The sequence below is a fragment of the Aythya fuligula genome, chromosome 2 (assembly GCF_009819795.1).
Source record: "Aythya fuligula isolate bAytFul2 chromosome 2, bAytFul2.pri, whole genome shotgun sequence".
Classification (NCBI taxonomy): domain Eukaryota; kingdom Metazoa; phylum Chordata; class Aves; order Anseriformes; family Anatidae; genus Aythya; species Aythya fuligula.
Window position 1 is genome coordinate 108,445,862 of NC_045560.1, and position 26,316 is coordinate 108,472,177.

General features: G+C 37.6%; 1 protein-coding gene across 5 annotated transcripts in view; it reads left to right on the plus strand.

Annotated features, from left to right (window-relative positions):
• DLGAP1 (DLG associated protein 1) overlaps positions 1-26,316 on the plus strand; it is a 412,639-nt gene that overhangs the window by 280,283 nt on the left and 106,040 nt on the right. For 4 of the 5 annotated variants that reach the window (XM_032181814.1, XM_032181816.1, XM_032181815.1 and 1 more), the window contains one exon: positions 7,967-8,181. In XM_032181814.1, coding sequence (XP_032037705.1) covers positions 7,967-8,181 — 215 coding nt within the window. Of the gene's footprint in view, positions 1-2,934; positions 2,986-7,966; positions 8,182-26,316 lie in introns of those variants that run through there. The other variant, XM_032181817.1, reaches the window with a different exon arrangement.

A 26,316-nucleotide genomic window follows, 5' to 3' on the forward strand; every position in this document is an offset into this window, starting at 1 on the left:
CTTTTTTGTGTTGCTAGCATACAGTATAGAGGATTTAGCAACATGCTTGTGCAACACTATGTTACATATAGTGTTATTGTCAGAAACATTTGTGAAAGTTATGGATGCATTTAAGCCAGCATTTATTATCTACTACAGTTCATTTTGGTACAAACATGGATAAAACTTGATTCAGACCTGGAGTTGAGCCTTTCTGCAACCTTAAATATCTGGAGTGTTCTGTTTATTTTCATTAAATTCACCTGGAATAAATAAATAAATAAAACTCTACCAAAATCTTCAACACAAAGCCAGTCCAGCAAATAAGATCATTTCATTCTGTATCAGAGTTCAAAATCCCTAACATTTCTTATGGAAACTTGCACAGTAAGTGGGAAAAAAAGCACTGAGTGGTGACATGCCTTCCTTATTCAGTGCTAAATAATAAAGAATATTTTTCCTACATCCAGCTGTTGATTTTTTTGTTTGTTTGTTTCAAGAATGGAATCTGTAGCACAGATCTTGAGTGGGGAATACCACCATGATAGACGAGTGGTTTGAGCTGGAGGCAGCTGGCAATGGTCTCTGTTCAGCTCTTCAAAGTCTCCAGCACTGTGCTTGTTGCACAGCTAACCTTCTGTCTAATAATGAATTAAACAACATGAACATTAATCTGATGTTTCTGTACATGCTTTCTCCTCTCATCTGCTTACACTGAGTTTGTGCAATGGACTGTCTTGTTTGGGTAGAAAGATTATATGACTTCTGATAAATAAATATTTCTCTTACCAAAGGCTAGGCAATGTGCCATGAAAATGGATAAGACACTGTGCCAGCTTTGATAGGCCAAGGCTTCCAGAGACCTTAAGTTGTTTTTTCATGCAAATAAATTTCTGACTAATTTTGCTTTACTGACATAAATGCAGCCTGCTGATCAGTTTGTTAGAAACAATTCTAGATTTCCTATACTCTAGCAATTCAGTTTCCAGCAGAAGAGAGTCAAGACCGTGACCTTGATTAGCCACTGAGATAGAGCAGAGGTGACAGTTTGGGGTCACTGAGACATCCTATTAAATTCTGAAACCAGTAAAATTTCTTTAGAGCTGAATAAAGGCTTCTTACACAGATATAATTCATTGCTGTAATCCAAAAGAAAGCATTGTGGACATCTCAGTGAAGTCTGGCCATTGTATACTAAAATATGACAGAAGCTAATAGCCAGCCAGAGATGGTAGGTTAACTGCATTACTTACAGTCGTTGCCTGTGTGAGTGAGACATTTGCAAAGCATTAGAGATTATCTAGTTATAGTCAGCCAACAGAAACAGCATCATGGCTGTTTCCCTCAAAATACACTCTCCACCACATCTGTTTCTCTTCCAGGGATTTCAGATTCAGCTACATGTTCTCTATCCATGAGCCATTTTCTTGCCAGCTTGATAGTGGGCTTGTGGTTTTATGCAGTGAAAGAAAGGTAAAATGACATCTTCTTTAACAGCATTGGTTTTTGATGCTAGCTAGTCACTGTATGCAGGAGCTGAAGTGACTAGGGAGATGACTTTCACCCCAAGAAAGTCATCTATTGGTGAAAGAACATTTCTCCACTCATTGAAATTATCCTTTCAAGGACTGGTATTCACATTAGCAGTCATACTGTAGGTTCTCATTGTCCTTCCTGGGTGAGGAGTGATATCTCATTTTAGCCATCTGAAACTGAAAGCTTTAACGGTTTAGAGAAAGATGAGAATGAATGTTTGCCCTCTACCACAGAAACAATAACATCCATGAGTACCAACAAAGGAGTTTTAATCTGTGGTCCTGGCCTATACTCAGGCTCCACGATTTTAAATAACAGAGGTGATAGCTGTTTGTCGTCCTTTCTGCAGAATGTTTGGGAGTGGCAAAGTTGCAAGGCCCTTGGCTGTAATCATTGTGTCCAAGTGGCCTTCTTCACTCTTTGTTGGACTTTTATGTGTAAAACAGCAGGAGAAAATTGATTTTGGAGTCAGGTCGGGATTATCTGTGGAGGAAACACAAATTCCTCTTCACAAGACAGACTGTGAATCAGATTCACAAGTGGTCAAGGCATCTTTTAACAAATGAAAATGATAAACTGTAGCAGTACTTGAAAAAGTTTGTCTATTGACTTACTCTGAGTATTCACACTGCCTTTTCAAACTACCATTAAGGTAAGGAAGATTGCAGTTCTTCACAGTGCTCATTCAGGTTTGATGCAGGTTGCAGCCTCAGGATTGAGGAGGTAATGTTCTATCTCAGGCAGGTTCTTTGTCCTGGCTATAAATACTCTTCATGTAAAACAACATGAAGATAAGTCAGCTAAATTAATTGAATTTGTAATAGAACCAGACTGCTGAAATCATACAAGTTAAAGCAAGAATTACTGCAGATACTGAACTTGTTAAGTTTGTCCTAAATGGTACGAATATTCTTGTCTGCCTTTTTGAAAACTCTTGAAGCTTGCTAAACATATATTGTTCGAGGCTTGCAAGGCTTCCTTGTTTTTTTGTGTACTTCAGAGATTCTTAACACATGCAGGTTGATAGACTGAAATGTTGCTTATCTTTATTGGTCTGATTAATTCAATATTCATGAGTGCTAGGAATAGGCTTAGTAAGTGGAAGATAGCAATTGAAACTTCCTTAACAACACACAGAAGAAGCATAATAATGGCTAAGAAAACCAAATTGCATGGGTTTGAAAATCTGCACTGAGCAGTCATTAAGCATTGTTCTTCAGTTGTGTGATTTCATTTCATTAAGTATTTGCATACTAATAGAAAGCTAAAGTTACAAGTCTACTGCTGTGAGCAATGGTTAGCCACTCCCTTCCAGTCCTTGTGTTTACTTCTATAGTCATCCACATTGCTTTGGCAAAGCACAGGGAGAAGCTTTTATGCTTTCAGCTGCAATAAACCAAATCAAACTAGAGATCAATAATGAACTTAATTTGCTATAGAGACAGTCTCTTTGCTATTTCATCCAATAAGGTAAGTTGAAAACAATTCTGGGTAAAAGGAAGGAAACTAGAAATATTAGATATTCTATTTTTTATTTGTTAAAGCTTGAATAAATAATAAAAAAAAAATGTTTTCTTTATCTTTGTCCTTACATGCTAGGCTTATTTCACATACCACTAAGTGTGAGCTGCTAAAATGAGTGTTTGGAAACTGTGGGGCCAGTATACCTGTTTGCTTAGTTTCTTTATTCAGGGTCCTAGATTATCTGATAGAAAAATCCTATTCCTTTATATATATTAAAAAATAAATTTAAAATAATAATAATAATAATAATAACCAGTCAATCCAGCCTGGCTAACAACAGTGTAAACACTTCCAGAAGTCCATAAATTTATTTAAAGATCAGGATAGGTAAACAATACACTAAATGAAACTGAATCTAGGTAAGATGTTGGCTGGTGGCAGTGTTATCTGTATAGTCTGTTCTGTTTAGAAAAACATATCTACCATTTAATCAAAAGAAAGAAAACATAGTCAAACTTAGTTTTCATACTTGTAACAAACATTTTATTTCCAGGTATATAGCGAAGAACTGAAGTCATAAATTCAGTAAGTTGCCTGGCTTAAAGGCCATTGCTGAATATTTTGTATGTATTTCAAGTAATAATGATTCTCTGTTTCACTGGGCTTTTATGTATGATTAAAGGACACTCTTGATTTTTAGGTGTGTAAAGAAAATTGTATATGATCTTAAAGATTAGAATGAAATGTTTCCAGGATCTCTATTAGTTCAGTACTATGAATGATAATAGTCCCATTTTAATAAAAACAATGATGTTCATTGTTAGATCTGAGTTTAGCTCTTCCACCTCTTTCATGAGAGTAGAAACAATCATAGGAGTCATGTATCTGCTTGATATTCTGATAGTGAAAAAATGAAATTGCCAAGGTAATTGGATAACATGATTTTCTTAAAAGCATGAAACAGCTTTGTCTCAGGTATGTCAATGCCATTAATCCTCCAAGGCAGTAATTGCTGTGCATATGCACTTGCATGAAGCACAGTATGTGACCTTGCAAGATATAATATTGGACATTCAAGTGAAGTCCAATAGTCCAAAGAAGGAAAATCTAGGCAGACTTCCTGACTAAAAAAAAAAAAAAAAATCAAATAAAAAAGAGATGGAGGTTCATATAGATACTTCTCCCAGCATTTTCCAGAACAGAAGGAAATATGCTACAGTATGTTCAGTATCACATGTATAGGAAAAGAATAGGAAAAGAAGGAAAAGAATTCAGGAAATAATGTGACCAATTTTATTTTCCTAATTTTATTTCAGCTAGAATTTTATATTTTTCTTCTTTCCCATGATACAAACACTTCTGTTTGACAGTAAATTGGATTGTGAGCTATAAGCAGCTACAGCCATTTGTATTAGCCACCAAAGAAAGCAACTCTGAAAATCAGGTCACTTCTTTTAGCAAGTATTGCTTGAGGTATTTGTCTTTAGACACAGAAGTATAAAAAAGTTAGCATTTTATGATTCTATTTTCTTTTATTTATTATAAAATAGTTATAATAATAGGAAATGTTGAGCTTTAAGTGTTGTTTGTCCTACTCAAGTAATAAACAGACAGTGCTCTGAGATCCTTTCATAAAAAGCATTATAATTGTTAATAGCCAAAGCAAAAATCTACTACTTTTAAAGCATTTCTTTACCTCGCTAGTGCTCTCAAGCAGTTACACTGCTTTTTCCTACTCCATCTTCTGAAATCAGGGTTTCCAGCTCCTATGAAACTGATTTAAAATAGAGGGGAATTGGACCCCTGTTGTTCTTTTAAATACTGAAACCTTAATGGAAAATAAATAAATAAATAAATAAATATCTACATATCTGCAATAAAACTGCTCAAACTGCTTAAACAAAATAGTAGATGTCCCCACCTTTGTAGTTAAATATCTATTACATAATTCTACTGAAGTTTTGCCTAGGCAGCTAAGATAGTTTGTACAAACACTTTGCTTTTCTCAATGTTTAAACTGAAATTCTATACAGCTGGGTTGATTCTTTAGACTGTTCTCTTTTTTAGGTTGTTCTCTAACTCTGGGTGTTTTTCCTAACTACAGGCATCCTTTTCTCTTTGGCCCATACAGGGTTTATCCTTAAAACTGTGATTTGGTAATGGGACTTGTGTTGTTATTTGTATAATTTTCTTTATTTTTGCACATGCAAGTAGCTTTCAGTACACAAAACACCCACTGGGCTTGTGGCTTGAGATTGCTTTGTCCCTGCTCTCTATGTGAACAACTCAGCTTTTCTTTCTGCAACTTTCTGTTTAAAAGGCCAAGGAGCTACTAAAAAGATAGTGTGCTGTTATTCATAAACTGCCCTACTTCCCTGAGCCAGGAGAGCTCAAACTGGAGACTTCCTCCTTATCATCTCATGTAATTTGTGCAGCTGGAGCTTTCACAGCTCATCACAGTACATTTCTATCTGTCCACAGTGTTTGCATGTGTAAATAGGATGTTTTGTGGCAAATCCATTGCAACCAGCTTTCGAAACTTGGTCTGTTGTATCTAAATCAATTTTGAGAAGCTTTGGGATGAAAGGTATTATATGTACTTTTATATGGGATTATTGACAACAGAACTCAGGAAACTGAGTTATAGTGCCCAGAGCAGCTATATCTCATCTGTAGAGCAGCTAAAAACTACAGCACTAAATTTAACTGTATGTCTGTAATTTAATAAATCTACAAGTGTTCAGTTTGCCTATATTACGGGTGCTGTGTGAGTATAATAACTTTAACTCCTCTGACTTTTGCTCATTTGGAGACACAAACCCTAATGTTATACCAACATATTTTATTTAGTGCATTAAAGACTAATTGACTAATTTATTTTAATGAGAAAAATCACAGATCTTTTACTAAATCATAATGAATAAAATATTAAACAGATTAAAGTATATGTCCTATGAGAAGTCACAGATTCTCTACATACTCCTAGCTATTAAATATCTGCCTGAAGAGTGATTGGAAAGCATTTCATCAAAATGTCAGCAAAGCTTGGTTTTACAAATCCTCTATTAACTTCTTTCTTGTACAAGTCATTTGAAAAGTCAAGGTTGACAAGCAGGAGCTGCAGGTTCCTAGGTGTAGATGAGGGATGTTATAAGCACGGATTGTATTTTCTCTGGTTGCTGATGCTGTAGCCCTAAGAGCAATGCAAGCATCAAACCTGGAAAAAATATTATTGTCTGTCTGTCATAAGTGTGCTGGAGGAGGAGTGTAAAATGTTCCTGTATGTCAAAAATCAAAATCAAATCCACTAGAAAATATTATTTTCATTTGCACATTGAGAAGATGTACACACCCAAAAAAGACATCATCAGCTGTCCAGGCCTGTGATCTAGGCATAAACTTAAAAGTTGAAACATTGCATATGTTTTTTATTTGAAATTGAGGTTTATCAGAACTGTATATTCAACTCTTTTCCTCCAGTGGGTTCTGTAAATGCTTTGTACTCTTAGCTTGTAATACTCTAGTACTTAGAGTCTTCCCCTTTACTAGAAGAAGGATATTGCAAGTGCTTTTAAGTATAGTTATTCAATTACTTCTTACCAATACTGATTACTGCATGCCATCATTCAAGTATTAAAAAAAAAAAAAAAAAAAAAAAAAGACTTTGAAATATATTCATACCCCTTAAGGTCCTTCTTGAAGTAAGTTATGATTTTCTAAACAAGATGGCATGTAAATGGTATGGCTGAAGTTTATGAAGCAATGGATGCACAAGGTACTCACCAGAAGTTAAATGTTGTTGAGGAGCAAACTTTTCATAGAAAAGACACATTTTTTGATTGTCCTGTTAGCAGTTAGTATTTATAAGCTGTTGGAAAATTTTTAGTAAACCTGATTTGAGACTCTATGTTTAATCAAAAAAGTAGTGAACAAGTAGAAATCCGTAACTACATTTATTTAAATCTAACATTAATATGCTTAACTGAAATGTGCTTTTGCAGTTGCACCCTTACTATAAAATAGTAAAGGATCTGCAAAATAACTTTAGGACAGTTATTTCAAGAACCTTGCTCCACTGCATGTTGTTTCTGCTGTTACAGAAGTGCAGGTGTTGGTTTACGATGGCCAGAAGCCCCAAGAGCAAGCAAGGGAGAGGATGAGTGGGCATGATAACGGTGCTCTTGGACTGTCCCTTGCTGTGTCCTAAAATCTTGTGAACACACATTCTTGGTGTTCCAGATCTCCATTGCAAAGAGTGGACAGAACTTGCTTCAGATCAAAAGAAATAATGAATGTTAATAATAATAAGAAAAATAAAGGAATAGAGAGTTTTATGACTCAGATATGCAGACTAACATAATTCAAAAGGAAGATCCCTGCAAGCTGATGAGAATCCATTTGCACTAATTATGCTATAGAAGCTACATTATTGTAATTTTGAAGTTGCAAACATACTTTTGTGATGCTTACTACATAGCTATACCAACTTGAAGTGTGTCTTTAACCAAAATCATTCTGGTGGGTGCAGATTCACATGTAGCCATGCATACTCTATCTGAAATGACTGTGATTTAGAGATTCATATTTTATCTTGCTTTGCCATGTGTATTCGATACATTGAGCTGAACCAAGATTGCTCTGTAATCTGTCTGGAAATCATTTGAATGAAAATGGTATTCACCAAAGAAAAACAGATTTATCCAGCCCAGAATTAGGGCTATATGAGGCTCCTGTGTTAGAGAGATTTCTGGGAACTTCAAGATAACGACTGGAAAATAGCATAGCTCCAGAGGCATTTGTGACTATACAGGGAGAGAAGGGGGCCTCCACTGCAAACTACAATGCACAGTCAAATGGTATGGAGGATGGGCCCCTGCCTGTGTGAATTTTAGTTATGTTTCTGTGGCAGCTTAGCACGGTCAAATCTTGCTGTGCAATTACAACAGGGAAAAGTGTACTAATAAGGGAATTGTGTTTATAACTGCAGGTTCCTCAAGATGAATGGTCTGGATACACTCCACGAGGGAAAGATGATGAGATTCCCTGCCGACGAATGCGTAGTGGCAGTTACATCAAAGCCATGGGGGATGATGACAGTGGAGATTCAGACACAAGTCCGAAGCCATCTCCAAAGATTGCTGCACGGAGAGAGAGCTATCTTAAGGCCACACAGCCATCCCTTACAGAGCTCACCACCCTCAAGTAAGTCAGTCATCGACATCATATAGAGCTCTCCATGGAGGGATACATTTTCTTTTCCTATTTCTTTCTGTCCTTCACTCAAAGGCACCAGTTAAGGAAAGTATTTTAACAACTGTGTTTGGTCACTTTTGGCACGAGCTTTTTTGAATTATGGTAGATTTGACCATGTATTTCAATGTTACTTCAAAAAGGGGCTCCACTACCTGTGCTTTGAATTTGCAAAGTATTTCAGCCTGTTAGTATTAAGTGAAAGTGTTCAGGTGTGTACAGTAGGTCTGTTCTTTGAATATTTTGCTGAACTGTAACTTAGGCCTGCAGAAGCTTTACATAATTGCATGTGTGTATACATATATATGTGTATATATACTCATCATGAATAGCACATGCGAAATTAGCCCTAAGCTAATCTTTGCAACTCATCAGAGAGCATCTGACATTTAATTAAAAAGAACAATGACTGTTTGAAAACAGACAAATCTGTGGTTTCCACTCCTTAGTTCACTTACAATCACACTATTTTGTGGAGAAATGCAACTAAAAGTGAAAATACTTAAATTGTTTATGAAAGCTTTAGTCAAGAGAGACGACAAATTTATGTTTTTTATGTCATTTTTTATGTCACTGGATCATTTTAAAAGAGACCAAATTCTCATGAAAATTGTACAAATTGATAGTTTGGGTATTAGTGTTTTCTTCTAAATGATTCTAAAATGGAGAGCTTTCCTAAAGCAATCAAATAAATTATATCCATAAAGGAAAATAGTGTGGATTTAAATCAATAATTGTTTCTGTCTGTCTTCTGCAAAAATTTATAGTGAATCATAGTTCACCGAACCAAAAATAACTTAATTTTAGTACAACATGCCTAAGGCTGTAGCTTTAAAATGGAAATAAAAAGAGATGTATCTCTTCTAGTATCTGTGATTAAAGACAAAAGACTCCTGCATTTTGCTCATTAACTTCCTCCCTTTCCTTGTCCTCCTCTACCCTATTTTTTCCCAGAGATTTTATCTGAGAAATAGGTTGTAGAGGAAGGTGTTTGATCTTTGTTAAGAATGTCATGCTCTTGACATCAGTGATGAATAGACCAAAAGACCAGAACATACTTATTCCAGCTCCCAATAGCAGCCTGCCTGACTGTCTCAGGGGAAACCAGGAATTTTGTCTGCTCTGTCCATTAATGTCCAGGGAGAAAGCTGTCTCATTGTCTGTGGGGATTTTCATGAATTTGCTGCAGGTTGCTCAAAGTTCATGACTACTCTCATCATCCAGCAGACTTTATCATACCCTTTCCTCAGCCAAAACTCTTCTGCAGTTAGGTATAGCAACTTCAGTATAGCAACCTAGGAAGGTGAATATAAACGTTAGGTGTCAGCACAAACTCCACATAGCCATGCTTTGTGCACAGACACACCATGAGGAATGACACTTATCCATTCCGAGCCTTAAGAAATATACATTCAGTGTTTCCATATTATATAAGTGAAGTACAGTGAATCACAATGATTTGCTCTTGGTCATTTGTGTTCTCTCTAGATAGGAGATTTGCAAAATAATATGGAATTATTAAAAAGTCTTTCATGTCACTGTTCACCCCAAAGGACGTTAGTTAGATCAGAGGGGCTAAGCAGCAGAAGCATTTGGGTTTAGCTTTGAAATCATTGTAAAAGCAAAGTTCTGTTATGAATCCTTCGTTTCACATATGTCCTTTAATCCATTCCTATTCAAGAAAGCTTTTATGAATGTGCTTTATTTTAAGCTGCACGTGATAAAAGTCATTTAAGTCTAGGAGCTATGCAGAAGTGCATTGTAAATGTCTGGGTGGAAGAAATAAGAGGAAAATGGTAAATGGTATTAAACAAACAAAAAAAAAAAAAAAAGGACAAAAAATAAAGTATATTTAATTTCCTGATGACTTTTCAATATCAATTGGCATGAAGTAGAACTATTTCTTTTAGTCTAGATTGATACATAATTTCTTTCTGGGAAACCTTTTCACTTTCAGAGACTAATTGTATAATATATAATTATGCATGGCTTTTATTCCTTTCTGATGAACTTTATTTATTTATTTATTTATTATTTGAGAAGTAGCCAAGAGCTCGCTCTGGGAAATTAAGTTTGTTAAGCTCGGTCTTTTTTGCAGACTTCTTCACACCTTCCTAGTAGCATAACTTGACCTTGACCTACAGAGGTTTGCTTATTCATCCCAAGTCTGCGCTGATTACTCTGAGAGTCGTGATAGAATTTTACTAGCTTGTCAGCCAGAGACTAAATTAGAGCCCCTAACTCACTGAATATAGGCCATCAAGCAATTGTGTAATGTGTGATAACAAGTTATTTCCTTGACTTACTGTTGACTTGAGCTCATTTAGCACCTGATTAAAAGCTTAATGGAAATGAGCCAAAAGCCACTCTATTCAGCAGACAGCCTTTTATTGACACTAGTGGACTTTTTACCTGACCTGCAGAACATTATTAACAGCTTAAAGCTGAGTGGTATTCACTTTTTTCATTAAGTTTCTTATGTCAGCATAGAAAAACGTGCCTTGTGAAATCAGTCTTCCTACAGTGATAATTGTCAAGGATCTTTTGCATTTCTTTCTGCTACTTTCTTTCTCTGTTGTTTTTTTTGTATGCAGTCTCCTGTACAACAGGTAGTTGGCTTCACTTTCATCTTTGGCAGGAAAACAACTTAAAAACATTTCCCCTTTTGCTTTTGCTGTTTTTTTGCAGGGAGTTTTCATTGTGTGGGACTTCTCTCTGAGTCTAATATTGGCCTCACAACCCACGCTATTCCTCCCACCTACCTACCTACCATTGCTCATGCGTCTACTCTTCTAAGAAAGGGTTTTCATTATTACCAATGTTTCTTTTAATATAACGAATAACTTTTGTACAGCACAACTGTGTCATTTCCCCTTTACATAATACAAATTTATTTTCCTGGGATTTTTTTCTGAGAATTTTTTTTTCTTCCTATACTTTACAATCTCCCTCCTACCATATTCCTCCCATGCCATGGTTTCTATGTGGTTACAGCATAAATCAAGTGCTATGGTACCATTCTGAATAAAGCACAGCTTGCTGTGATCTTGAAATGCACACCTCCGCTGCTGCACTCTCATTATCCTACCAGGAAGTGAGCAGCTTTCTCTCAGTGTGCTGGCAGTATACTCCTGGTGTTTAATTTTTCACAGCCCAGATAAACTGATCCAGATGGAAAAAAGAAAAAAAAAAAAAAAAAAAAAAAAAAAAAAAAAAGAGTGACATTCCTTTGCCCATTCCTGAAAGGTAGCATAAGTTTATCTTGTACCTGTAAGCAGATAGAAAATGGACGGGTTAGCTAACTTGTAAAGAAGGTGCAGTCAACAGATAACTGACATTTCTATTACAGCTGAGCTTCATTCAAGACTTATTCCTTTACTATCTGTATGTACCTCTGTATGTACATTGGTTATGTTCAGTCTGGTTTTCACTGGAAAAAAAAATAATGCAATTACATCATCTTTCCACATTCCATCTGTCACTTCAACCTCCCAGTACCTTTGAAATCCATTGGCCAACTTTTGTCAAGTTTTCTAGAGACTGAAGTCTGAAAGATAGGAAGTTCCAGTAAATTTTATGAAGATTTGTAGCTGGATAAGGGAGAGAAAATCTGCAGTAGTCTTTTAGGATCTCTTGAAAGAATATGGGTCTAGTATCCAGGAAGTCACTGCAAAGTAAAGCTTGATGGCAGCCTGAAAAATGAGGAGTATGGAAAAGATCAGAAAATCCTACTGAGGACAAAAGGTCTAAGAGATGTATCCTGTTACCATAGTTTTTCTAATCCATTTTTCACCTTTTTTATTCTCCATTCCTTGCACACTCACTGTTTGCAATAAGTGCTTTCCAATTCAACACTGTTGCTACTGTGAGAACTTCAATTGTTTGTGTCTCCTGCACATCTTTTATTATTATTATTTTTTCTCAAATATTGCAGTTTTTAATGGTAATCCATTTGTGCATATTTTACATAGGTTTTGGTTTATACACAGTTGCAGGCTTGTTGCTTTGGACTCATATTTTTTCATATAAACTTCTTTCTGAAAGAAGTCTTACTTACTGACCACCAATGCATTGAACCACTTTAGTGAGATTTTGATACTTTGGAGATGCATGCATAGAATTCATGCAAAAAGGAGAGAGAAGAGTAGAAATTACTTTTTTCTTACAAATATTTGTACTCAAGTTTTTTTAACAGAGGTACCATATTTTCCCAGACAGTTGTGACTTGGAGAAACACCATTCTAAACACTGTAAACACTGTTTTATGAGCACAAAGATACACCACTGATGATGTAGACTGTGTGAGCAAAGAGCAAAAAGCATTAGGCTTTTTTTTTTTCCACCATGGTACAGAATTTGTCTGTGTAATTTCCATCATAGCTGCATCTCTTCCCGTGGATTACTGATTCATAGATGACTGATACTTAAAATAAGCCAGGCAATTCCTGACTTTAAAGCCGATCAGAGACTTTCCAAAAATAGTATTTCAAAATATGTGCATATTTATATGTGTACACATATTTATATGTGTACATATATTTTTATGTACTTACGTAAAATGTGTCAGGTTTTTCTTATATATTTTAAGGAGTCTGATTAAGGAAATAATATCAAACCAAGATAAAGTTTTTTTGAAAATCTCAGTGTCATTTTTCTTTATGTTCTATATAATAACAGTGAATGGTCAAGCTCATTTAAGAGGGAGAATCTGGTAGAAAACTTAATAGCAGTGAAACATACAAGAAGAAATAGAGGTTGAGGTAGAAAAGATACCTGATTTATACATCCTGAATTCAAACTTTTCATCACCTGTCTGAATTGATATATGGTCAGTTCCTGGGGAACAAGCTTTCAAGCTAGGGTAAACCTACATTAAAACTACATCTTGAAAGATAGAATAGGATAGGATAGGATAGGATAATTTGAAGAAATTATTGATAGGCTAATTTTATTAATAAGATAATTTGCAGAAAAACTCCAGTCATCCCATTGTTACACTAGTAAAAGATGCCTCAGATAGAAAATCCTGAAATACCTGTAAAAGTATCAAAAAAATATATAACCTGCAAAGCTCTCAAGTATTTTTGCTTGTGTGGTAATTTGTGGAGGTCAGAAGGGAGGTGATATGCACATACGGAGTACGTCATCTGCAATGAGTGAAGTAATGATAAAATTGCATAATGTCTGTATTTGAACATGATGCTAGGACCAATGTGAATGAGAAGATGATAAAAGGTCTTAAAAGCTTTTTACTCTAAAGACCCAGCAAGTGATATGATTCATGGCAAGAATGCTACTAAATACGCTGAAATATGGAGATCATTCTGGCTTTGATTTTCTTAGTGATGCAACACGTGTTTGTGTACATAGGTATCTTCATGGCTTCACAAATGCAAATATACAGCTCTCAGAAAACTGTGGAATAATAAAAATTCTGAAGATAGTTCTCCCACTTTCTCAGCTTCCTTAAAATGCTGTCCTTGGGAAATGCCTGTACTGAGGGAAAAAAATGCAAGAGCTAAGGCTAATTGTAGCCTGAATCACTGGCTAGGTTATTCTGGACATCAAACAAACTGAAGGTGAATCCAATGTCCATACACTGCACTTCAGTGTCCAGTGTCACATACATCCTTAGGAATGAAAAACATCTTTGTCTTCAGAATGAAGTCATGTTTACTTAAAGGTTATTATATATTACTATAACATGCTCAAAAATACCCTGCCCACCCCCTCACATAAACAAAACAAAACAAAAACAAAAACAAAAAAATTGGAGTCATATAAACAAAAGCATACTTTTTTTTTTTTTTTCTTAATGGAGTGCTGTCCTCATTCTGCTAAAATTAATCAAAATGTCCCGTTAACTTCACTGACACAGATCACAGATGGAAGGGAGAGGAAAAACATGAGGTGATGCAATATCTTCATCTTACTTACAATGAATATTTTTAGACACATGCTTGTTAATTTTCTTTCTTGTTGAGTGACTTCCAATTAGGGAACAATGAGTTTCCTAATTAATACATGAGCAATAATCTGATTAATCTTTTATTAGTATTTTACAGTATGTTTCCAGTGCAGTGTTTCATTGTTTCATGTTGCAGTCATTTTCATCAAACCTCTAGCTTGTGAAAGATGTGTTTCCCTTTTTCCTTCAGGTGTTTTTGTTTGTTTGTTTTGTTTGCTTAAAGCAGGAGTTTTTTAGACTTCCCATGAAAGAGACTGGAGCATCTCCATGAATTTTGGATGCTCAGCTGAAAGAACAGTATTCTGGAAATACTGTTGGTCTAGGTAGTAACATTCCCAGACCACAGTCACTGATGCATGAAATATTACTTAGCTTTTTATATGTATTATTGCAATCTCTTCTCTTGTCTCTACAAAAGCTAGAGAGAACCTGTTGGACAGCTTTTTCACTTTTCAGGCTGATGTGTCAGGTACAATTAAGGGCAGCGAATAATTTATAAATCAGAAGAAAATTTGAAGGCAAAAGAGTAATAAAAAAGCACATTTCTTTTAAAGTAGTCAGGGGGCATACCTCTGAATACAGTGATTTTCTTATGGCAGTTGACATCATTTTTGTATATATTTAAGAAGCAGAGGATAATGACGGAAACTTTACTGTAGGAGCTTAGAGCAATATTGGACCTTTTCAACAGGAAGCTAGCATCTGTAACTTTCCACTGATTAATATATGAAGTCAATTAATCCTTAGTATCACTGACACATATGTGAAAAACTTATGCCCCTGGGCAGCATCCCTTCTGGGTTTTGTGGTCCCTCACACACAGGTATGAGTTCCTATACAGAAATGAATTCTCTGTGAAGGAAGACAAGGCATTCCTACAGTTCACTGCATGGTATGTAGGTGGGATTGGTACTCCTCCTCTCCACTTCTGTAAGGATCCTCACTAGCTTATCTTGGCGGTGAAGCTGAAATACTCTGTCTTCAGTAAGCTGTTGCGGTCTCACTGCTACATTACTTATCCCATCATAAAAGCGGCCCTGGTATCAGTCCAGACCTAGCTCCATCTGCTCTTACACCCTGTTAATTCCGTATAGCCACAGTTGTATAAATATTGATATATTTTATTGTTCCTCTAAGGTGACAAGTCAGAATATTGTTGTAATTTATGACCTAAACTACTGTTGTTGTTTCACCTATACTCTTACCTTTACTTGCTGAAATTTCAGGAAATGAGTGTGGTTGTTTCACATTGACGGGCAGCTAAACTCTACCAGACTGCTCTCTCACTCTTCCTTCTCAAAGGAAGATGGGGAGAAAATACAATGGAAAGGGCTCAAGGGTTGAGATAAGGACAGGGGGATGGCTCATCAATTGCCATCACGGGCAAAACAGACTCAGCATAGGAAAAATAATATTATTTATTGCCTATTGCTAACAGACTAGAGCAGTGAGAACTAAAAGCAAACTAAAAACACCTTCCTCACCTTCTCCCCCAAAGAGAATATGGGAACAGGGAATAAGGACTGTGGTCAGGTCCTGATGCTTCATCTCTGCACGGTCCCTCTCTGCCCCTGCTCCCCGTGGGGTCCCTCCCAGGGGATGCCATCCTTCCTGAACTGAGCCTTCACGGCTTCCCACAGGCAGCAGCTCTTCCAGAACTCCTCCCTCATGCCTCCGTACCACGGGCGTCCATCCCCCAGGAGCAAACTGCTCCAGCACAGGTCCCCCACAGGTGGCAGCTCCCCCCAGAGTCCCTGCTCCTGCATGGGCTCCTCTCCACGGGCTGCAGCTCTGGCCCGGGACCTGCTCCTGTGGGGACTCTCCATGGGCCACAGCCTCCTTCAGGCCACATCCACCTGCTCCACCAGGGGCTCCTCCACAGGCTGCAGCGTGGAGATCTGCTCCATGTGGGACCCATGGGCTGCAGGGGGACAGCCTGCTCCACCAGGGGCCTCTCCACAGGCCGCAGGGGAACTGCTGCTGCATGCCTGGGGCACCTCCAGCCCTCCTGCTGCAGTGACCTGGGGGTCTGCAGGTTCTCACCCTTCCCTCCCAGCTGCTGTTGCACAACAGATTTTTTCCCTTTTCTAAAATCTGCTCTCCCAGAGGCCCAACCAGCATCACTCATTGGCTTGGCTCTGGCTAGCAGCAGGTCTGACACGGGGCAGCTTCTGGACTCTTCTCACAGAGGCCACCCCTGCAGCCCCCCTTCCCACATTACCAAAGCTCTGCCACATAAACCAATTACAAACAGTTACAATTAACTTATGTAAGAATAAGCATTGGACAAAAACTTTAAATTCGCTAGTCATCTTTTAGGGTTTAGGGTTTGTTAAAACTGTAGGCCAACAGTACTGGAATCTGGTAGCATAGTCATGGATTTTCAGAGATGTGTTTTGCAATGGCCATCACTTAGACTTTTACAGGATCTGCTGAATAACAATTCTGATAATGATGTTTGTAAGCAAGAATCACATCTTCTAAACATGTGTATTTAATTGATCCCTCAAGTAAGTTATTTGCTGTCAGGAGGCTGATGTAGTCATTTTTTTTACTGTCATCATGACTCTCCAGGCTGGAGGTAATATTAAAGGCTGTCACGTCATTTGCATGAACATTAGGTGGACATTTTTTAATAAATAAATTCATCTTTCCTATGCTAGCCTTGAACTTCCTTTCAGGGAATATCTGAACAAGTTTCCAGAAAATATGAAGAGCATGTTTGTACACACATATGAAAGATTTGTGTACAAGTATTTACTATGAGAACATTTGTTCATATTAGGGAACATAACCCATGATGTCTGACTTATCTAAAAAATGAATACAGAGCACTTAAGTTCCAATGCAGCACTTCAGTTCCAATGCTAATATATAATATTTTCTATTTCAATCAAACACTATGTGATTAATCCATTTGATAAACAGAAAAATATCCAATAAATTTTAATAATGAATATATTAAAGTAAATATCAGTAAACATTTAGATAACAATTTTTATGCCATTCATTTATTTGTAGAGAAAGGGCATGTACAACCTCTGCTGGGATCATCAGGTAACAATCCCATCTGCCTGAAGAATAGTTGAAATAAGAGAAGAAAAGTGGTCTCAAACTCTTGTTCAAATCCAAATTCCCATTCAAATTTTGCAGCTAACATTTCTAAGCTAAGTTATAGGGAAAAATATAATGGAAAAAAAAAAAAAAAAAAAAAAAGTGATAAATGTAACATGAACTACATCTCCCACTCCAGAACCTAACAGTTGAGGTACTCTTCCTGTAGTGGTACCTCTGGCATTTCCGTTCAGCCTTATTCATAAGAATTATGTGTCAGCCTTGAAAGAGTCCTTCATCTTTTCTTCTTTCCTTTTCCCAAAATGTATTCTCAGATTCTTTCTTGAAGAGCTGTTTAATTTGTTCCAAATATAGTCTTGCAAAATAACAGATATCAACAGCCACCATAACAGGAAATTATATGGGCAATTGTTGAAGTTAGTTTAAAATATGGGAGAACATGTTTGATATATAAAAACAGACAGTTTCACATTTTTTCATGTAAAGAGTTAAAGCAGACCTGGTTTTCATTTTTCGTAAAAGGATTCCTGGGTTTTTAAAGTATTTTTCCAAAGTTTTGTTAAAATGTTGACAAAATGTTCACCTATTTCTTCTGAGGAAATACATTGTTATGAAGAAAAGAAAATCAGAAATTCAGTCATATTTTGTTATTCAACATGGACTTACTTTTAGTTGCATGTCTCTATCTCAATAGAAGGAATATCATGTGAAGCTGTTTTTTGTTTTCTTTTCTTTTCCAATTTTGTAACTTTTGTGAAGATTATGCCATTATTAAGTGAAGCTTCTTCTCTGCCTTTGTGCAGAGCAGGTATCCCCTTATCTGGGGAATATGTTTTTCTAGTTACTGATTTTATTTATACAGTAATACAAAAACTTTGACCCCTATTCCATCTCTACCCCTATACCATCAAAAGCCATAGGTCTTATGATTTCAATCTGGACTTTGTGGGGGTAAAGGAGGGTTGGCGAGGATAGGGAGGGAGTGTAGGTAGGGGGAGAGTCAGGGAGCGGAGTCATTAAAATGCCATGTATGACAACAGCATAATTTAGAGGAGTATATTGGAACATTTATTCTGCTTCTCTCCCTTCCAAAATGATAAGAGTTAAATGTCTTTGTTCTGCATATTCTCATACACACACTTACATTGTTCTTCCTAAATGGGACATCTGATTTTCTTTGAGTTGGCCATGTGGGGAAGTGTTGGCAAGGTCTGGGTTTCAGATTGAATATCCCCACCTTCTTCAGTGCTCTGATGTCTGTTTGACTGAGACCCTGTTTTCATTCACCAAAAACCTTGTCTGGTTATTGCCGGTCACTGGAAAGTGCTTCCTCATAGACATCACAACTGTGAAGATGAGACATATTGATTAAGCAAAATGTAACCTTGTGACAGTTCTGGAATACTGCTTTGGAAGTTGTTGATTTGTTAAATAAAAACTGCAGCCTCATTTTGATGATCACCTAACTTGCAGAAATGAAAATCTTCATCCTGTGTCTACTTATCTCGCTCAATTTCACACAAGGTTTAGCTTTATGATAAAATCCTTAGGTTAAATCCTGTAAAAAACTTCATTTTAAATCAAGTTATTTTGATGATTTCTGGTCCATCCCATTGTCTGCTTTATAAATCACAGTTTATCATTCTATGTGTAAAGTGGGCACTTCTAGGGCTTACTTTAAGAAATACAATTATAATCACTGAACAACAATGTGATTTTCAGCCATCTCTTTCAAGATGTAGTTTTTACACACCCTGCATACATGTATATATGTGCAAAACTGGTCTTGTTTATGTTTAGCCCTACTTCTGCCCACCTATTTAAAAAGCTGTCCCAGGAAGTAAGTTAATAATGTCCAGTGGGAACAGGAGAAGAAACGCCACTTTAGACTGCAAGGACATGCACTAGCTAGATGTTAGGACAGTTTTCCTAATGGTAATGATAGTTAAGCACTGGAGTGGATTGCCAAGAGAAATCACTTCACTAGACATTTTCAAAAACAGGGTAGAAAATGTCTGTCAGGAATAATATAGGTATTGCTGATCCTGCTCTAGGGTAATAAGAGGGACCAAATGACCTCATGAAATCCCCTCCAGACTGATCTTTCATGATTCTCTGTTTTTCTTAGGCTATTCAATATACACAGTATCACTGTTCTTACTTCCTTTCTTTAACTTATTTTTTAAATATAAAAATAAAACCCTCATCATGACCAAATTATTCCTGCAGGCCTGCTGTTGAATAGTAAATATAGATATCCCACCCACAGCAGTGCCTCACAATGCTTTAATGTATTTTAAATGTTATTTCATTGCTAGCATTTTGAAATTATGTTCTAAATGCTGCCAGCAATACCATGCTTGAATCTTGATATGTGATCTTGTACTATCTGGTTTAGTTTGCTAAGGGGAGCTCGGATGATGTATTAAACCTGCCATGCAGAAAATTCTCAGGCATAAAAAGAGATGTGCACTTGCACAAAATTCAGCATGGAATCCTTAATGTCCAACATAACAAGACAAGCAAGCAAACAACAATAATAAAGTCAATTATTCATGATAATTTTCTGTTCTGATCAGCTAGAAATGCGCTGTTCTTCCACTGTGAAATGCTGTAGCCCTTTTAGATTAAAAATAGAACAAGTTAAAATAGTGTATTTTGCTTTAGTTTTAATGTGCAATTACAAGACAAACAGTAGTGTATTTCTTCTCCAGACATGCTTTGGTATCTTCTGCCAACTTGCATCATGTTAGGGTGAGAAAGAGGGACATGGAAGTGAGTAATTGTTCTGCCCTTACAGATAGAAGAAACTATTAGTATCTAAGTCATGCTGATGCCCAGTCATTTGTTCCTTGCATTTTCTTGTGTTTTACTTGTTATACTGATAAGATGGAGTAACTTTTTTTTTGTTGAAAGCACCTCTGCAGCAGCTTCCAAGTTCCTATAAGAGATTTCTGTGTTTGCATCTGTATCCGACTTCTGTGTGGCAATTTCCAGTTCTCCTCTGCTACCTGATCAGCCCGCACCATAGCTGCCCAGCAGCTTGGCCTGCAGCAATGCCAGGTCCTGCAGACAGCATTAACTTGTTCTGTCACCCACGAATGCCAGCAGCAACGTTCAGAGCACCCACATCTTTCCCTTTATTTCAGTGGCAGCCAAGCTTGGGTTGTGTCTGCATAGCTCTGCACTGTGACAGTGATGTATCATGCTGAAGGCAAGCTCAGGAGCTTTCAGGGCTAGTACATAAATCTCTCCTGTTTTAAATCTGACAATTGCGATTGCAAATCTGTGCTAAGCCTTTATTACTTTTACACTTGAAAGGAAACCTTGAAAACCTTCCTTCAGAAGGCATTACTCATTGGGCCAGTCCCAAAAATATTTTGTTATTACTTATGACTTTATCACACTAAAAAAAGAAAATAGTAGAGTAAATAAAGAGAGGTTTATTAAAACTCTCTTGTAATAGTAAATATTTATTAATGTCCACATAACAAAATTTGAAAAATGTAAAATATAATGCAAAATTGTACAAGGTTCTCACTTCATTACTTACACTCTTTGCCTTTCAAAACTGAAAAATGCTACTTTATCTTAACCCCATTTAGAGAAGTAATATGCTTCTAAACTTGGTGTAAATCTCAAAATCACAGATACATAATAAAGAAAGTTTAAAACCACTGTGGATAAAATGGTATCAAACTGGGCTAAAACTTTATCTTATAGTAATTATTTTTGTAATGGTCATAGAAATTATATTTATAAAAGCTGGAATTTCATGGGGGAAGCTTTCAGTTTGGGGTTTTGAAAATGTCTTTTTTCTTTATTCGAGTGGAATGTAGCCAACATGTCATTCCACCATTCTCATGAAGTTGCAGACAAAGATGTTAGATATTTCAGAACTGTTGGCACTGTCTAGTCAGAAGGGCCCAATCTAAATGTTTAGCCATGGATTTGACTGATGCAGAATCCATTGGACTCATCTCAGTTGTGTGGCTGTAAGAGCTGTGAGACAACAGTGCTTTGGCAAAGATTTGTTGTTCAGACTTGTTTGAAATTCTGGTGAGTCAGGCTGTGCCACTGCAGTTTGTTCAGTCATCTACTGTTGGGTAGAATGTAATCTCTGGCATAGCACTAACTCTCTGCCTATTACTTTGCCCCCTCTAAGAGATCATTTGATTTAAGGCACAAATTGATTGCTGTTTACCTGTGATTAACAAAGAAATTTGAATTGAGAAGGAGTGGATGATGCCATATTCAAACAAGATGATAGACTGATAGGGGTTAGACATTTTTTTTTTAATTTTAATTTTAATTAATTTTAGTACTACATCACTGTTTCTGTTGCCCCTTTCCTTTCTCTGTTCACTTCTCCCACTTTTTTCCCTTTTGAATAATTCCTTCATATTCTTAAATCCTAATCCTAAGTACAGAGCTAAGCATCCTTCCTTATAAGCCAAGACGTTCATGAAGAATACCACATCTAGACTCCCTGTCCCTTCAACTATCAACTATTTCTATATCCCTCCCCACCATCACCACCACCTATTTCAAGCTTTAATGAATTTCAAACCTTTGCAAATAATGAGAGTGTAACATTCTCTTCTGCTTTCATTTATTACAGCCCTGGTCCTAACACACCCTCCTGCTATAACTTTCAACCCTGGCAACTTGATTATTAAACTTTTTCAATTGTCCTCTTAATAATACCATCACTGTGAGTTTTGCACAGGCCTTTTATCCCCATGTTCCCAGCCCTGACTAGAGCTGCTCTTTTGCTAACTCTCCTGCATCCTTCACTCTGCATGCTTTTGTCACCCAAAGGCATGAATTTGCACTGAAAAATGGTTCTGCCTGCTTTCATTTCGGGGCTCCACGGCCACCAACTGTACAGGCAGCGGTTAGTTGCACTCTATCAGCCATGCTTTGAGCTATCCTGGGAGTGATTCCTTGGGCAGCTGGGTTTGCTGCCCTTGCTACTGACCAACAGGCAGCCCTTGTACATGGACCCTGGTGCAAACATACATGAACTCCAGGCAGATTCTTTCCCATTATCTCTAATTGTCCTATCTCCAGAAAAGTTAATCAGATTCATTAGACCTCCATGAGGACTGTGGTATCTGCCTGTGTGCTTTGCCTCCAGCAGAGGATTGGCAAGCCCTCATTTTCTATTGAAATTTCATGTTACGACTATTTCTTGTCCCAGTTCTCACAATCAATATGTCCACATAATAATAGTTATTTAAAGCAAGTAGTTCCCTTAAGGGCAACAGCCCAAAGAACGGCAAAATAATCAATTTCAAATTCATACAAACCGTGAATCACTTGAAAAGCTGTCTCTTTAAAAACAGGGCTGTAGTCTGATATTGATGTAGATTGTTCATCTCTTGCATTTGTTCTCAGATTATCTGTTTTACTCTATGTACCACCTTAGATGATGTAAGTAACAGAAAATAATGATAAATAATATATGAAGGTAGAATCTTTATTTTTAAGGAATATCTTGAAATAATAGGTGAAATAAAAATGATACTTAAGTGATATGCAAACTGCTGGTTTAGAACTCGATGCCTATTTACAGGTCTGTTTTAAAATATTTTTGATTATCAATATAAGAAACAGAACTTTATCCCTTCCTATAAATAGCATGTTTATATTTCTGGAGAGGAAAAGTAAAATTAGTCTTTTTTTTTTGTAGCCATGAACAGATAGCAGTTTGTTTCTGATCGGAGTATTACAATTTCTATTGTAGCATCTTAAATTTCACCATTACTCCCTCAGTATTTCTACCATGGGCAGTACTGAGGCCAGAATGGGAAGGTTAAATCTGATCCAGGGTAGACCAGAGATGAATTCCAGTCCTTTGCCTGGCTCCCTGGGCTGCCCACTGCCCCAACACAGGTGGAAGGCAAGGCTTGGGAGAGCATCCCACGCTATGGCAGGGTGTGCACTGCACTCCAAATCTACACTGAGCTGATATTTATTTCTTTGTTTTAATTCTAAGTCATGGGACTTATTAGGGACAGAGCACAGAAAAATGATTGTGGGGCTATTTCTCTTGGGAATGCTAGGCAACTGGGATCTGGGTCCTCAGTACTGTATTCTGCAGTGTGCTGTTTATAAGTCTCAAGTGTGGCGTGTTTAAAAGCTGAGCTGTGGAGGGTGTGTTGGTTGGTTTTTGTGTGTGTGTGTGTTTGTTTTTTTCCTGACAAAGTACATGTGAAGTTTTAAATGTCATCCTCCTACCCAACACAATTGGATGATAACCTCTGCCATGAATTAATCAAGCTGCTTGTTAAAAACATTATCTTGCCAGTGTTCCTCCAAGTTCTTTTCAATTCAGGCAAATTTAACAGCTTTCTCTGCCATGAAATGATACACTAAGGTTAATTATAGCTCAGGAGCGCTCTAAGGTATGATTTGGCTGCTCAGGTCCAAGAAGAGCGCAAGGGGTGCACCTGGAACAAGCATTTGGCTTGCTTTGTTCATGCAGGGGTGGGCAAGAACAACCGAGCAATTAAAACGAAGGACAAGATGCAGAACTCTTGGGTCTGATGCCCTTCTTTCAGACAGAGGAGGGCAGGGGGGTGGCAGTGTCCGGCCCCTGCTCCTCCATGCCGTGCCACAGCAGCAGAGGAAGCAGTGCTGGGTGCCCAGCTGCTCCCTGCACATCCTCTTCCAGCTCCACGTGGGCAGGAATAAAAACATTCACCTCCTTCACATCAGGATGCCACTAGAAATGCGTCATTAGTCAGCACAGCAATTACAGAGCCTTCCAAAGAGGCTGCAGAAGCGCTCATGAAGTCACCATCAGTCATTACCCCATCGCCCTCAGCTCCAGATCACAGCAGCATCTCGCTGCACTCATTGAGGTGCGTGGGGAGAGCCTGTATGGTACGAGCAGGGAGGCAAGGCGTGGGGAAGAAGTTGTATCTTCCATGAATTTCCCCACTGGTGCTGCTAAGATGAGAGCTGAGTGAGCAAGCTCTTCTGCCAGCAGAGCTATGGGATGAAAGAGTCAGTTCTTGTCGATCCTTCTGAACTGTGCTCCTCACAACACGTCCTGCTGCCAGGCTGCTGTCTTCTGTCTTTCCACCTGCTGTATGTGTTTTTACTCTCCCCATGATGTGTGAAAGCCCAAAGGGGAGCATTTGTTGCTCCTAGGAGTAGCAGTACCTCATGTTGCATTTTGCTGCGTCTGTTGAAATCCACAGCTACAACCTTCCCGTTACTTGATGCATCTCCCCCTCTCTTCCCGCTGTGCAGCCCACACCCATCACTAACATACGTCCCAGAGGTGGTTCAGATGCCTTCACAGGGGGTAAATGATAGATAGACGTGCTTCCCTCCAGCTAATCCTGCCTCTCCTCGACACTCTATGCCCTGCCCATGCACACTGACATACTGCTTCCTACTCACATCTCTATAAATTTTCTTTGTATTCGTTACCCTTCACACCATAGCAGAAGGAAATCTTAAAATGCTTTTATTTTTTTTTCCCATAGGGAAGGCCGTCAGAGCTAGGAAAAGATGTTTTTATATACATCAGAGACTAAGCTGACATGGAATAGGCTGTGCAGAGAAGCAAGCACACCACACAGGCTGACAATCGCAGTCTGGCTGTGTGGAGGGGGTTCCCACTGTATGTTTTGTGCAAACCTATTCCTGGAAAATCTGTGAATTTGCTGATGAAAAGCCGTTTGGAAGGCTGCAAAGAACACTCATCTCTGTTATGGTCTCCTTATTTCTCCTCTTTGGAGAGGAGAGACAGCAGCACTGACAGCCCTGTACTGACAGCAACCCAACCCACCAAGAACACGGTGCTGTCAGGCCAAGAAAAACCTGCCAGAGCCTGCAGAGGAGCAGGTTCCTTCTTGGCCCAAGACCTCGGTGAGAGACCTTAGTCAGACCTTAGAACGCACAAAAGAGAAGATTACCCCTGAGCTTGCCACAATCTTTTCATGAGGAGTATCCATTTTCTCCTGATGAGTAGTTGATCCATTTCCTCCTACTACTTTCTTGGCTATTTAGGCAGGTAGGACTGGGCTCATTAATGTAGGCAGAATTTGTCTAAGTTGAGAAATAAATGCAACTCAGACTTTCCCCTTAATAGACCTTCAGGAAAACTTAAGATTTGATCCACCTAATCTGTAACAATTGCCTATCTAATTAATTCTTTGCCTCTCTCCAGACTATTCATTTTATTTAGCATCTTCCTGTTACTGAATAGCTCTCATCAGTGAATAGTGAATAGCTGTACATGCAAAAACCTGCCTTCACACATCTAAATTGCTTCCTTGCTGCTATAAACAAGTATTTATCATAGTTATCTGTAGTGAAACAAACAAAATTGGTATAATACAGCTATTGCAAGTGTATTACTGAGTTGGGCTTTTCTTTGTTTTCTTCTTTCAAAGAGCTTCACTCTTAAAGAATGTGGAAGTAATTTTTTAGCAGGTTGCCAGTTGTTCTAGAGAAGGACAATTCCTTTTTCAACTGCAGTGCTGACCTGTCCTTTCCAGCCACTAAGGAAAAGTACTTTCCTTCATGTAAAGCACATTAAAAAGTTTTAAATCCTACAGCTTTTGTAATGGTATAATGAATGCTGTGAAAGCAAATTGCTCTTTGAATCCTAATTAACTGAAAATCAGGTCCAAAATTCATCTGGGCTATAAAATAAGAATATATTCCAAGATGCATAATAGATGCATAGCATTTTATATATCCTTTCTGTTTCTTGAGCCCTTGAACTTTGTATACTTTCTTCACCAACTGTGAAAAATAGAGAGGTTTTTCCTTTCACTGAAGAGATTTTTCAAACCTCATGAGACAAGTTTTAAGGAAAAAAAACATTATACATTGCAAAAGCGTAATAAATTGCAATTATTGGCACTAGATTATTCCTCCCTCTAGTGGCTGGCTGGCTCCAGTGAGAATAACTGGAGCTCTTTATTAACATCTCATTGAATGATTCCATTAGTTTAACTACTGGGAACTTACGGTTTTCAGGCTCACATCCTCCAGCTCACTGCTTGCTTGGTAATCCT